Source organism: Xiphophorus maculatus, chromosome 3, assembly GCF_002775205.1.
Source record: "Xiphophorus maculatus strain JP 163 A chromosome 3, X_maculatus-5.0-male, whole genome shotgun sequence".
Classification (NCBI taxonomy): Eukaryota; Metazoa; Chordata; class Actinopteri; order Cyprinodontiformes; family Poeciliidae; genus Xiphophorus; species Xiphophorus maculatus.
In genome coordinates this window covers 13375178-13390471 of record NC_036445.1, presented here as the reverse complement: position 1 = coordinate 13390471, position 15294 = coordinate 13375178, and the positions used below count along the sequence as shown (strand labels likewise).

The window sequence follows — 15294 nt, the reverse complement described above, 5'->3', positions numbered from 1 at the left end:
GTTACGATACCAGGGATACTTTAGACCTGTGGCTAGTGAATCAGTCCAAACCCAGATTGAGTAGAAAGAGTAGGTAAATATTTTACAGGAACCCTCTTGTTCTGTGAATATTAGAGATTTAGATTCTTGTCATTGTGCCTTTTTTTTTTTTTTTTTTTTTTTTTTTTAGGTGATGCTCGTAGTTCAGTGAACGAGGCCAGCAGCCTGCTAGGGGGTTCCCCGAGGCACCAGTGCGGACGTAAAGGCTCCCCCTACCACACGGGACAGCTCCATCCTGCAGTCCGGGTGGCCGACCTCCTCCAGCACATCAACCAGATGAAGACTGCCGAGGGCTACGGCTTTAAACAGGAATATGAGGTGAAAGGGGCACTGTTACAGTCTGTTCTCCCACTGACATTATAAAACAACTTAGACAGCTCTTTGTCTGAGACCCAGGAGGTATAGCAAGTCTTCCACTCACAGGAAGGTTAGAGGTTAATGCCTTAAGTCTCTGGCCTGCATGCCAAATGTGCTTGTGATATACCGTATACTGACTGCCAGACTCCCTCCAGTGTGTGTGACAGAAGAGGAACTGTAACGTACTCCTGCTGGTGCATTGCTCATGACTGTTATGGAAAATATGAAATGCCACAGCACTTTAAAAACAACAGCGAAGCTGACAGGAGTGCTGTGAAATAAAACCAAAGATAAAAACACCGACCAGAGAATAGCAGGTACACCAACACAGAAACATAAAATCTAAGATGTTGATAAAAGTAGAGGATGTATGTGGATTTGCTTTTGTAGCCTGTCCAGTGTAACATCTGCTGGGACAAACTCCAGCTCCCCTGCAACCAGCCTAGAAGCAGTTACAGAGGACGGATGGAGCACCGATAGGAATTTCACAGTTTTAGCAGCCCATTTGCTACTTTCCCTCTTAGTCCTAACATTTCTCAGGTGTGGTTTTTAGTGTCACACTGTAACTCAGAGAAGCAGTGCCAGTGTCTGTATCTAAAATCATAGATGTGTTTTCTAATGTTTCAGTATAATTGATATTACTTTTATTCTATCCAATCAAACAAGAAATGCAAATTTACATAAACTGTTAACTTAATTCTTTAAATCTTTTTCCCAAAAAATTAGTCAGAGACAGATCCATCCATCCACCCACCGATTGTCAGCATCTCTCTGAAGAGTGGCAGGGTGATGTTGTCTATCTCCAGTGGTCATCGGGTGTGAGGCGGGGTACATCCTGGACAAATCATAGCATATTTTTTAAATCTGTTTTCTGACATAATATTTTTATAGTATATTATGCTGCATAAACTTATTTCTAACCTTTTTCTGTAGGTAAAAAAAAAATGCCTATAGCAATTTTAAAGTAACCCACTGATTTGTTTTCTTTTTTTTTACATTTTCCTTTTCGGCAAATTGTTACATCAACAATTATCAGATGATTTTAAGAAACACTTTGTTGTCTTCTTTTAAAACTATACGTCAGGTTAAGACTCCTTCACGACATCCACAAAATCTCAAACATTTATGAATTATTTCATATACGGAAAATTTTTTTTTTTTTTTGCTAAGACAAGAATGCTGTTTTTACATCCTTAGTACTCGGCACATACTTTTGTTTCCTGCAGCTTCCTTGCCTAGCCCACTACACTTACACCATGGCATGTAAAATGCTATAGTGTGATTTTCTGAATTTCAATTCACTTGAAAGAGCTTAAACAAAGAGTTTTTTCTGAGCCTCCTTTAGAGGAGGCTCAGAAATATGGGAGGTTTCTGAGCCTCCAACATCAGTGGTAGACATGACAAACACCTAATCAGTTTGTTTGCAAAATAAGAGAAGGAATCTATTTTTGTTTTTTGATAGACTGTTGTGCACTGCCGTGCATGCCATTTTGTGAAAAATCCAAAATGTAATTTTTACTGATCACTCTAAGTTGATCACTCCCAGGATTTGAAATGCTTTTTTTATGAGCTAGGTTGCAGCTATTGAAAAAATGTTGCATAAACACTCATGTTGATTCCATCTCCTTCTGATCCTTCCTCAGAAGTTTAAATAATCTCTCATAAATCATATGAACTGTTTGGTAAATGTGCTTTCTGCACTCTACACACATGTAGAGTGGAGAAAATATGTGCAAGTGGCCTAAGCATCACTTGAAATATATATAGAACAAGGATTTCTTCCCTTACCCTCTGCTTTGTGATCTCCTTTGTGTCAGAATCAGAGAAATTTCAGGAATCTATACAGTAGAAGAGAAAGTGGACAATTTAATTTGCCTTGAAATCAGTTAACAGAATAATAATCTGCTACTGTCATTAGATTAGACATTACTGAGTTGTTTTTTTTTAAGATATTAGTATTATCTTAGCAAAACCCATGAAGTGTTTTCAACTATTATTATGCATTTTTCATTTATTACATAAGTGCACAGAGTTGCAAAACAAAAGAATGCCAGATGTGGCCATGATGGTCTTTGGGCCTACACATCATGAATAAACTACTGGTTCTCTTCTACGCTGCACCCAGGATGCCAAAGTGATGAGACCATGACAACCATCACAGTCTCATCACATGCACATGTGATGAAGCACCAGTCTAAACCAGTCTTGTTTTAGAAACAAGCACTAGTTTACAAATCCAAAACCACAATACAGTAAACTAAACGATGCAGTTTGAGATCGTAAAGAAGAAAAGCAGCTGATCTTACACATTTTCTGTCTTACAGTTGTGTTGTTGTGGAATATGCAACAGGTGCAAAAACTAGATCTGACCATCTGAAATGACCGCATCTGGTGCACCATGCATGGACTTATCAATTTTGGCACAAAGCCGTTTTCAAAAACCTTTTAGACCAATGACCCTAAGCGTTGGAGTAGGATTAGTACAGTAAAGACCCCTGAGCTTTCCTATTGGGTAGCTGTGGCACTCATCTAATGCTGTTTTAGCACTCCATTTTTAATAGACAAATCATTCCAAAACAATATCTGCTCTCCTTCTGCTCTTTTAGATACAGTCTTGATTTATGTCAGTTGCTGTAGGTAGTTACACATCTTGTATATCATTGGAAAATTATCCACTTCCTTCGTCATCTCAGATTTCAAGGAACTGCAGTTTTTTCCCCCCTTGTTTTCTGAACAGTTTTCAGGTCCGTCTTTGATAACAGGAAACTTTTGCATCCTGAACATTTCCTAGTTCAGTCCCAAGAAGCTTTTAGGAGATATGTTTGACTTTGATTCAGAATGCTGTTAGTTCTAAACGCGTAATCAAAGGGTTGTCTTTACCGTTAATTACAGGTGCTCTATTTTGCGGTAGTGAACCAGTTCCAAGAATATTGCGAGAAACATGCAAAATTAAAAAATAAAGATGATTAGTGAAGATTTTGTAGACACAAGTACCACTGGCTGAAGAGTAAACATTATCTGAAGCCACTGAAATTAATCACCACAGCCAAAAAGGCATCTGAAGGACACCACTAATGTTCAGATGAGTAGATCATCCTCATTTAGACCAAAAGAAGACCTCTATTGTGATGGGAGGCCTGATGAGGTTAAACGTCTCTGCCTCCTCCTCCTGAGTCTACTCTGTCTACTTCAGACAGATTGTTCTAAAGAGAGGAAGGGACAGTCCGGGAAGGTGAAGAATAATGAAAACTGTGGAGAAGAAAAACTAAAAGAAAAAAAACAACCTTTTTCAATCTTTTTTACCTCTAATGCGTCGAGAGTTGTCTTCCTTCCCAGTAGCAATGTTGGTATTTACCTCTCTTTGTAAGATGTGGTGCAATGGAAGTGCAATAGGGTCATTAAGGATTTTTTCCAGAAGGAACACACACAGCATTAATCTCACTATTGTTCTCAACGGTGCTCATTTGATCTTTTAGGTGATAAGAATATAGAACATGTATTCTATTGGATTGACATTTGGAGGTCACTTGTTGGGACCTGCTGACATTTCTTTAAGCTCTTTGCAGCCTCGAGATGTTTTAATGTGAAAAATACTGCAATGGTGAGAAGTAGAAAGATGTATCATATTAGTGTTTATAAGTTGGTTCCTCAAAGTTCAGTAGTTTCCTTTATGATTTGTAAGTTTTCTTTCTAATGAAAGAAAGTTCATTAGAAAGGATCTAATGAACTTTCTTTCATTAGAAAGAAAACTTACAAAGTTAAGTCTAAGACTGTTTTGATAATAATAATGACTAGCTTTAAGAAATAATTGCTTGGGAGACTTTTGTCAATTACAGGAAAACTAATATGAATCACACTTCACCTCTCTGACCAAAGTAAACAATGTATAGAAAAGTAATAGGGCTCAATGTACACTTACATAATTTTTCTCTTAGCTTTTGATGTAAAAATTAACTTCTTTTCAGGCACATGAGGAAATTCCAAAAACCTGATCTCTTTGGATTTCTGCAAAAACTATCTTTACCTAGCAAAAGTTCAAATTTTTTTTTCCAAGATTGCTATAAAAATGTGATTTGAGGGCATAAATGTGATTATTTGTGTATGAAATCGATACCAGCATCGTCCTCAGAGGAGGGTTGGTGATAGAGATGGAATCCATGCCGGCAAATTGTTCTGATCAACCTATAGTGTGTACGCAGCTTTTGTATTGGAAATAAAACAGGTGTTGAACTGTTCTAATGCATTCTTTTGTGATGTGACACATTTATTTTAGGGCTGATATGTTTCTACAATAAGTTAGGTTTATTTAAGAGCACAAAAATATAGTAATAAAAATGACGAGTTACAAACCTCTGATTTTTCATGCCATTTTGTGACATTTACTGACGGAAACAAAATCCGGCACTTAGGTATACTGCTTTTGAAAATCAGCTGGATCATCTAAATCACAACTTAGAGTGCTAAACTTTTTGCCTGTTTGACCACTTTTTTTTTTCATAAAACTTTTAAGATTTTTGGAAGACTTATTGCACCTTGTGCCCCCTTGGTATTTAATCCTTGATCGATCCATCAGTACAAAAAAAGTTTCCGTCATTGAACAAAGCTCATTCATCCCCTCACAGCAGCAATGGGGTCTAGCTATATTATCCAGGCAGCACAATGGTGATCCCAGATCTCTGAAAACAATTGTGGCTGAGAGTTTAGCTTGCACCCTAGGGTGAGGTCCATCTCTGTCACCCACTGCCTGTGGCATTCATAAAGACAAGAAAACATCTTTTGTCTCCAATACATGGTGTCCCCCTCTGGAACTCTGCTTGTAGACTCATTAAATGGTCCCTCACGGCCAAAACACACTCCACTCTAAAAATCAATACACACCTCTTTTGTATTTTTTACCCTCTCTGTGCTAAGAGTGTGTGTTTTGATGGATTGTGTCTCGCTATTATGAAGGAAAATGATGAGGACTATTATATTAGACTCACACTGCAGGCGTGGGTTTTTATTTCCCTGAGGAATACCTGCTTTCTGTAAAAACATTGATCAAGATTTTACTGTGGGCTAGTAAAGCGGATTGCATGTGTGACGACAGATTTCATATTCCCACTGGAACCTCAGCTAAACAACAGCTGAGCAGAACCCCGAGTACCAATATAACACGTTTGGTTTGGGGAACTGATTGATTCATTTAAAATCCAATCCACAGCGTAGTTATATCAGTGACTTCTTGAAAACTGTGCTAATTTAATATAACAACAAGACCTCATGACACATTTTCCTTTTTATTATTACCTAAAATGTGAGACTTTCCTTTTTTTGGATCGAATCAGGAATTGAAAAATTCCTCAATATGCTTCAATTAAAATAAAGCAGTCATTATCCAGAGCAGAGTCAGAATAATTTGGACTCATTTGGGTGATCACAACCATTCTACATTTCTGATCTCTGCAGTAAAGTCATCTAATCAACTCGCCCCTGGTGTTCTTTTTCTTGCTTTTAAAGGCCTGTCATTCCTTTGCTGTTTTTCCACTATTTTCCACCCTCTTCTTTTTCTCTGTCATCTCTTGGGAACTGAGCGTCAGAGAGGTGGGAAGAGAGAAAAAGAGGGCTTAGAGATGTTCTGTCAAAAATAAAAGCAAGCCAAGAGGAGAGAGGTGGACAAGGAAGGAAGCCATGAAGTAAAAGGGAGGGAACATAAATTTTGAGATTCAGAAAGAAACATCAAGAGGCAGGGCATGAAAGAGGAGGGAGAAAGTGAGGAGGAGGATGTAATCCCAGGCTGGATTTGGATGGTTCTTGGCTGTCTGTGAGGAGAACTGCATTGTAATCCCCTGCTCCCCATTCAGACTTGGGCAGAATTTCTACAAAATTTCTCTACAGTCTCAGAAAACTACAGGGACTGGACTCATATGGATGGGTATACAGTGCATCTGGAAAGTATTCACAGCTCTTCACTTTTTCCACGTATTCTTATATTCCAGCCTCATTCCAAATAGTATTAAGTTGAACTTTTCCTGCAAAATTTCACACACAAATACCCCATTAGGACAATGCAGGAACAACTTTTATTAATAATAGAAAAAATATTCACAGCCTTTGCTTTAATACTTTGTTGACAAACCTTTGGTAGCAATTACAACCTGAAGTCTTTTTAAATATAATGCTATGGTTATTTCATTCACTCTTTACCATTCTTGTCACGATTCATCAGATTGGATAGAGTCTCAGCCCCTCCAGGACATTCACATAGTGAGCCATAGAGATGTTGGCCATGTGTTTTGGGTTGTTGTAATGCTGACAAATTAACTCTAAACAGGCTGCCATGTGTCTTTTATTAAGGAGTGGCTTTCATCTGGCGATTCTACCATACACATTAGTGGATTGCTGCAGAGATTGTTGTCCTTGTGGAAGGGCCTTCTTTCTCCATAGAGGAATGCTGAAGCTTTACAGAATGACCATTGGGTTCTTGGTCAAAGCAGCAGAAATGCTTTTGGATCCTTCCCAATATTTGTGCCTCAAGACAATCTTGTTTTGGAGGTCTACAGACAATCCCTTTGATGTCATGCTTGATGTTTGACCTCTGACCTGCACTGTCAACTGTGGGACCTTGTATAGACAAGTGTGTCTTCTTAAATCAAGTCCTCAATTTAAGTTGTCGCAACATCTCAGGGATGAACAGTGGAAACCTCTCAGTGCTTCATTACAAAGGCTGTGAACACTAGTGTAAATGTGATTTTATTTTTGTTTTTAATACATTTTGAATAAAGCTTTTTTCCATATTCTGCATGTTAAGTACCCCGACACGCTTTGAATACTTTCTGGATGCACTGTATGCAAGTCTTCAATCTTTTTTCATTCCCTTAAATTTTGCTTCTAACCATTCAGACTTTTTTTCAACCCTTGAAAGTGATTTTGTATAATATTTCCTCAATTTTTTCTCAAAATCTATCAGTTATTTTCTCCACTGATTGGCTGCTTTTTGTCTCACTTTCTGTACAGTACCTACTATTGTCATAGAATCGACTAAGATTGGTTTTGTGCTGTCTCTACTTAACACAAATCACCAAAGCATTCCTTTTAAAACTGGTAACAGGTAAATTTACAAAGGTATTTAAAGGTATTTAACTAAATTCAGTTAAACCTGGGTTTGTCCCATGCTTCTCATTCTGAACGTTGACACAAAGGCAGAACTTCTCTCAAAATAGCTTCATTAAGAAACTGTCTCTGTGCTGGCACAATTTGCCCACATTCAAATTAGGCATCATCCATGCATTCAGGAGAAAGCCTGAGTGCAGCCTACACTAACTTTTGTATGTTTATATCCAGAGCAAATTGCCTATCATTCTTGAAGTGTTACACCAATTGTGGAGAAAAATACTGTATTTTTAGGGCTGGTGTTTTTTTGTTGCAGAAAAAGAAAATGGAGGACAAAATAACCTGCTGTGCAATTGTTTTTAGAAAAATCATTTCTAATGAGTTGTATAATTTTTAAAGTTTTGGGTTTTTTCCATCTTTTTTTAAAACTCAGCATCCAAACTTTGTGCGTATAATTGGTCTGTTTTGCACATCTTTGGTGTACTGGATAGTAAAATAAAAAGTAATTCTCTTTTTCTCTGATGATATTGCATCTGTTCCTTTATCTTGGACTTAATTGGGGTGTTTACATTTGTCTACTTATTAGCTTATTATCATAAACATCTACAGATAACCTTTAGGTTACAGTAGAAGCGGAGCTGAAAAATAATGCTTCTCTCAACAGTAAAATGCATAATACTTTTTACATTTTATTTTTTAAGATTTTTACGTTTAGATCCTGTTAATCTACTGTGGGTAGGTTTTTAAAGCCTGGTATTTCGTCTCTGGGCTTTAATATTGTTAGATTCCTCATGTTTCCTCATTTCTTAAGGTGTTGACAGAAAATGAGACAAACGGGACATTTAGAGCCTAAAGAAACCCTTTGAAAATCCTTTAGAAATCTTGTTGGACTTTGATCAACATTCCTATTTAAAATATCTCAGGATATCCTGTTTCTGTAGAAGGAAAATCTAAAAAATAATCAAAGTTTTAAAATGCCTATATAGGTGTATGATTGGCATTGGTTGCTCAAAAGGAACTATTTTCTGGTGTTTTTCCCCAGAGCCTTTTATGGCACCTTTGTGGGAATAAAGCCTTTCTTCTGAACCCAAATCATCTGCTCTTTTTTTTTTTAAAACACCCACAGAAAGCAATCCACACCAGAATCTTTCCAGTGGGTGTTGTTTTATGTCACCTGCAGCATGGATGGTTAATTAGGTATCCATTGGATGTAACATGTCATTTCATTAAGGGAGCAAAAAGAGCAGAGAACATCTGCTGTGACCGTTTAAACAAATATGGAAAATACCACCGCCACTTATGAAGCTAAAATGATAATTTAAATCCGATTTAACGCTCCTGGCCCTTTTGACAGGTTTTTATGAATCCTTTATTTTGCATAAAACCAATGTCCTAACACTGTGGTTCTATTTACCTACATCTTTCTTACAAAAGCTTCCCTTGAAATGTGTCATTGTTTGTGAACTTTTAACCACAACTTCAGTGTGTTTCATCAGGATTGTGTGTGATACATTAAGTAGAATATTATTTTGAGGTAGAAAGGCCTTCGTTGTTCTTTGTTTTATGTTTTTCACTGATATTCTCTAACAAACCTTGACACGGGTTTTGTCTTTATCCATGCAGAGCTTCTTTGATGGCTGGGACTGCACCAAAAAGAAGGACAAAACCAAAGGGAGGCATGACACCTTGCTGGGATGTAAGTAGTTACAAACATTTTAGTGGAAAAACAGAAATTGCTGCGACTTCTTTCTTTTTAAAATGTCTCTATTGCTCTGTATGCCCAGATGATCGGCACAGAGTGAAGCTCCACCCTCTGCTGGGAGATCCAAACTCGGACTACATCAACGCTAACTACATTGATGTAAGTTTAATCCTGTTGTCCTGCTGTATGAGACTCAGATTTATCCAGCCTCCACTCTCACATCCTGCAAAAATCGTGGTCCATCTCTCTCTCATAAGCCACCACTCTGCTGCCCCGCTTCCACCTTAGAGAGTCTATCCAATCCGACACCGGCCCCCGCAGTGTTGAGCCAGATGCCATCATTGTCAGGTGCTGCTGCAGATCCCTGACCTTCACCACCTCTGCTATCGTTTTTATTAAAACAGAGAGGAACCAATGCATTTAATTCCTGCAGAGGAGATGAGCCTTTCTGCAAAACCCCACAGTGTAAATCTCTCTCAAATTACATAGATGTTTTTACTGATGTTTTTCAATCACTGTTTGAGGGAGTAGGAGATGATCCTTTTAACTGTCTTATGTGGAAAATCACAGTAAAATACATGCCTTGCTAATGTTATTCATGTGTGTTCTCATTCATAAAAGGTTTAAGGTACGTCTCGGAGAACCCATCTGTCATTAATCGAACATTTCATTAGAAATGCAGAAAATAAAAGATACGCTGCTTCAAGTAGATGTGTGTAGTTTGCTTCCCCTTGTGAAATATCCGTCATAATCCACAGTTGTTGCCATTTATTTCAGTTTTGTCAATTGCAGCCAGGAAATCTGATGTGGTTTCTTTATCTCTCAAGATTTATTCTCAACGCTTCTCATGGGGAATTCTGCAAAGTAAATATGACACTCTGAGATCTTGAGGCAGGCTGTTGTACTCCCACTTCTGTTTGCAGATGATATGAGGTTAGCAGATCCCATTTCTGTCAGGAGTGATTGTAACTGATATTTATTTGAAAAATGCCATTCATAAAAACAAAATAGCCGGCTACACATCTGGATTTGATGATCTGATTTTTGGATTCCTCCTTTTCGGCCCAGTTGTATCATCAAACTGCCTGACTGGTTTTTGCGTGTCAAACTGCCTGACACTGGTTTTAACGTGTATTTCCTCTTTGTTATTTGACTGTCTAGAAAGGTCAGCTCTGACGTGCTTCCACAGTGGCTGTCACAATGAGCGGGTGCTAAAAACCTGGCTTCAGCGGTAGTTATTGTGAGGGTCTCCATTAGTGTTTAGGGAGCAGAGGTGCAGGCATTAGCAGAAAAACACCACTCTGCAGCCACTACAGTCTCAGTGTCAGAGATGGTACTCTCCGACTGCCCTGACCCAGCTCTCTGAATTTATCTCCTCAGCCACAGAGGAACATATTTTCACCACCTTTTGATTATTTCAGTGAAGGTTAAATGGAAAAGTTCTTATTCTTCTGAAAGGCATTTGTGCTTTCTGAACTAAGCAGGGAATGTGCGAGCTCGATGTTTCCTTACTGTAAGGTTTGATTGTTTACTTTAGGCACATTTCAGCTGCAGGGATCTTTCCCAGGGACACTGACAGCTTTCATTCTTTCCAGTAGAGGTAGGGTACCTTAGCAAATCTGATTGGTTAAATTTCCTGAGCATTGTATTTCAGTCATCTTTGTTTTACTAAGACATCTTGCTTACTAAGAATATTTTACTGTATTTATGTTTTGAAGGCAGACATAAACAAACTCTAAACTCAAAGGGCTGTTGGTATATTTAAAGAAAGTTGAAGTTTTGACTCTTGTGGGGTGGCATCCATCTTTTTGTATTAAACATCTGTTAATGTTGTGAGTTTAGAGGAATGTACTTGCTGTGAAAGAATCAGAAGTTATTGATTGTTGCTGCAAGACACTGGTTTCTAATCACAATCAAAGCTCCTGCTTTTCTATTCTTTGATAATGAGACTGAACACAGAAGCCTACCTGATTAAAATTTATTTAGGCTCATATAATAGTCATACCTGTCTACACAGTTTAGTGTAAGGCTTCACAATATCAGGAAACATGCAATTACAATATGATTACTAATTATTGTGGTGCAGATATCGATGGTGAATAACCAACAATTTCCTGTACTTTTTACTTTATCATAAGCTCTGCACCACTATTTGTGAGCTTCACCATCATGCTCACTTCCATCGACAACGCTGGCAGAATTTACATGCACAGCAATGGATATGTGACTTCCTACTAGATATTAAAGCAGTAGTTTACAATTCCAATATTGCACCTATGCAATGATGATTTCAATTTGTAGTATTGTGTCACTGTAGTTTATAGTAAAAATACAAATGTTGCAGAGTAAAATGATGGTTAAATCATTGGTTGAAGTTTTTTAGACGAAATGATTATTCATTTATTCTGTGGAGTTAGTTTCTCTCTCTAAGGAGTTTATTTCTTCCTATTTCTTTGTTGTTTTTTGTCTCACTTAGCGACATGGCATTCCCCAATCTAAAGCAATTTAATGACAGAAAATAGACAAAGCTAGATAACATCCACAAAAAAAGAAAGCATGGAAAGGTAGCAAACTTTCCAGTAGCAGGCTTTCTAAAGTTTGTCCAAAACCCATTAAAAACTCATCCAGGAGGCTCACATGAACCCAGTACAAAGTTTAAAAGCCCCGCAGGCTTCACCTGCCTTAGTTAAGGTCAGTTCTCAAGGTTCAACAAGAAATTAGCCAGGCAAAGTTGGTTTTAGAGAAAAAGATCCAAAGCTACCACCAGTGTTGATCAAAAACAACACAAATGTCGTTCTCATATTTAGCATCTTGAAGTTTCCCTAAATTTTATGTGCCGGTAAATATTTTGTAGACCAGCAAGACAAAAGGGGAACTTCTTAGAAGTTGTGCGTCTTGTTGCAGCTGGCATAAAATTAACACAGCATTTCAGAAAAAGGGCTCATACCTTCAGTTGAATATTGGTGGTGGTGTGTTGGCCTTTGCTACTTCAGAACGTTGACGACTTGCTGTAGCTGATTGAACTAGAAATTATGCTCTTCATCAGAAATCTTGAAGAAAAACGTCTGGCTATTAGCGAAGTAGTCTAGTGAAAGAATACATTTAAATTTGATTGAGATGCTGCTTTGAGAGGGTAGAGTGGGTCAAAATTCCTGCAGGGCAATGTAAATGACTCACTAAGGTCAGGTTGGTTAGAAAAGATTCTCTCCTTTAACAGCTTAAAAAGTGTTTTTTGTATTATCTTTGACCTATGTTTAGATGCATTCATGAACTGAAACATTTAATTGTGCCAATGAAGCCACAAGCATAATAAATCTGCAAGGTGTGCATTTTCACTACCTGTAAAGGTCCAATAGCTGTCCATGTTTTAGGTGACAAGTAGATCTGAGTATTATTATGATGAAGATAGACTGGATAGCATATGGTGTTCCTGAAACTGTGGTCAGATAACTATTCTTATACAGCCATTTTTTTTATCATTTCAGAAAATGCTACTGCTATATCTGAGCTTAGGGGTGATATCTAATTTTGACCTCAATTTCTCTTTCTTTTAAAATCTCCAGTTTTAATCAGCTGCAGCATAAAGCTCCTAAAAATGAACACATATGGAGAAAGGTTGCGTCATAGTAGTGTTGTATCCTGCTGCCTTCTAACAATATGACCTGGAACTTGAACATGAAAGGCATCGTCAAGTGATGACATTTTTCATTAGTAGCATTGTTATTCCTTGTATTCGGTACTAAATTATTTATAGGTTCAAAAATCTTTGCAGCCCAAATTATTGACAGTCATACTGTGAAAATGTTACGACCAGCTGCAATAAATAGTCTCTGCCGGTTTTTACAGGAGTTTGACAACTTTAAAGAAATGCTTCCTGTGCATGCTGATTGGGATTTTTTAGGATATTTGTTCACTTTTATTATTATTTGCAGTGTTTTGCATTGTCAAAAATACAGGTGTCTTGATTCACTCAAATCTAATAAGGATGGAGACATATTTTGACACTGCAACATGAGATTAAGAACAGAGAAGATAAAAAGCTTCCACATATTATGCTAAGATGATTTTCTTGAAATGGTTCTCTGATGTTGGATTTCTAAAACTGGCAGACTTGCAGCAAGAGATCTCAGTCGAAAAATATAAACCAGCTTGACTGTCAACAAAGCTTCTGTCATTAGCTTACTCTAAACACAAGTCACAGCTTCAACTTGTCCTTGTTCCCTGGAGGTAGTCTGTGAAACATGTGCAAGATATTCCTTTTTTTTGGAACGACACAAACACAAAGCACAATTTGCTTACAGAGACTTTAAAACATCACTCTAGTCTGGTAGGGGCAGCTCTGCTCTCTGTCATGATGACTTTTGAAACAGTTTTCCTGCAGCAGCTCATTTCTGAAAAGATTTCACAGCAGGACTTCTCCTTCACTTACATATAATAACAATTGAAGCCTGGCACTTGACTTGGTGGACATGATTTTCTTGTGTTGTTACACTGCAGGCATTGCACAGTTACCAACTACTGTGTAGATAGATAGATAGATAGATAGATAGATAGATAGATAGATAGATAGATAGATAGATAGATAGATAGATAGATAGATAGATAGATAGATAGATAGATAGATAGATAGATAGATAGATCCTATGAACTGTCACCTACTGATTGCTGAAGACTAAGCAAAGGTATTGTTACCTTGATATTGTTCTTGTACAGCTTTTACCACATTATTCGTTTTTTATAGGGAAATTAAAGGGAAAATGCTGGTATTTTTTCATTATTCACTTACTGATTGTAATTATGATATTCAGTTGAAATGTGTTTCAGAATCAGTCTGATGGCATGGGACTGCATTTGGTTTTAATGCACTGATGACAGTTTTGTTGTTGATTTTTGATACTTGGTTTGTAAAAGCTCTGATCTCCTCATAACTTTTTTTTGTTAAATTTCACTGAGTCATATTTACCAGCATTTAACATATTCTCATTTCTGTCTCTATCGCCCATTATTATTTATATTACGAGAAAAAAAGTCACAAAATGTAATGATAACCATGATACTAAACCAAGGTATTAGTATTAGTTTAAAAAAAAACTAAACACACTAATTACAACAATTGCTTTGTGCATGTCCTCAACAAAGTAGGTATTTCCTTTAACTATTGGATTTCCAAAAGGTTTTCAACATTTATGAATGAACATTTTCTATAACAGAAGTTGATAGAGCCAAAGGATAAACCAGAATAACTGTTAATAATACATTCAGCCTTCCTGTTGTCCACTGAATGTGTCTCTTCCTGCTTACAAGTATATTTGTTCTTTCCTTCCTTCCTTCTTTCTTTTGTTTGTTCTTTCCTTTCTTCCTGCCTTCATTCCTTCCTTTTCTCCCCCTCTCCTTCCTTTGTTCGTTCCTTCCTTTATTCATTTGTTTGCTCCTTCTTTCCTTTCTTTTTTCCTTCCTTCCTTCTTCTCTTCCTTTACTCCTTCCTTCCTTATTATTAACACATTATTAAGCTAAGAATTGGCAAGCTGAGTTTCAAAAACTAGAATGTTTATGCAAATAAAACCTTGGAATCGAGATATCTATTAAAATGCTTATTTTCCCTGATCTTACTTTGAAACATCCCTAAGACAGTGAAGATATCTACATTTCAGTTCTCGACTTTCAGTAGCATCATGCAAACAGATGAGTTCTGTCTTTTACAGATGATTGACTTTCCAACCAGTCAGTAAGAGCTGATCACGCTGAAAATCTGTCTGTTTCTGTCATCAGCTGACTTGTTGGTGCATCTATAAATCTGAATCTGATTGCAATCGATTGGATAGATTTTTTAATAATTAAAACTACTTTGGTTGTTGGGCTGCCGTATGACTTGAATGAAAAGCAAAAACTGTTGCCATTGTGTTAAAATAATGTTTCATTTAACAGCCTATTGTAAGTGAGAAACACAATTCAGAAAGAACCCTTGATGTCATTTAACAGCAAAAATAAACAAATAAATGAATAAATTTCACAAATCTTACCTTAAATAAGCACCTATTAGAATAGACTTCATTAAACCCCCATAATTTAATGTAGTTAATAAACACTATGTACGTGTGTTAACA

At 37.1% G+C, this 15294-nt stretch overlaps 1 protein-coding gene across 4 annotated transcripts in view; it reads left to right on the top strand.

Annotated features, from left to right (window-relative positions):
• LOC102236232 (receptor-type tyrosine-protein phosphatase U) overlaps window positions 1-15294 on the top strand; it is a 234600-nt gene that overhangs the window by 179236 nt on the left and 40070 nt on the right. For all 4 annotated transcript variants that reach the window (XM_023330570.1, XM_023330569.1, XM_023330567.1 and 1 more), the window contains 3 exons: window positions 170-357; window positions 9112-9184; window positions 9273-9349. In XM_023330570.1, coding sequence (XP_023186338.1) covers window positions 170-357; window positions 9112-9184; window positions 9273-9349 — 338 coding nt within the window. The remainder of the gene's footprint in view (window positions 1-169; window positions 358-9111; window positions 9185-9272; window positions 9350-15294) is intronic.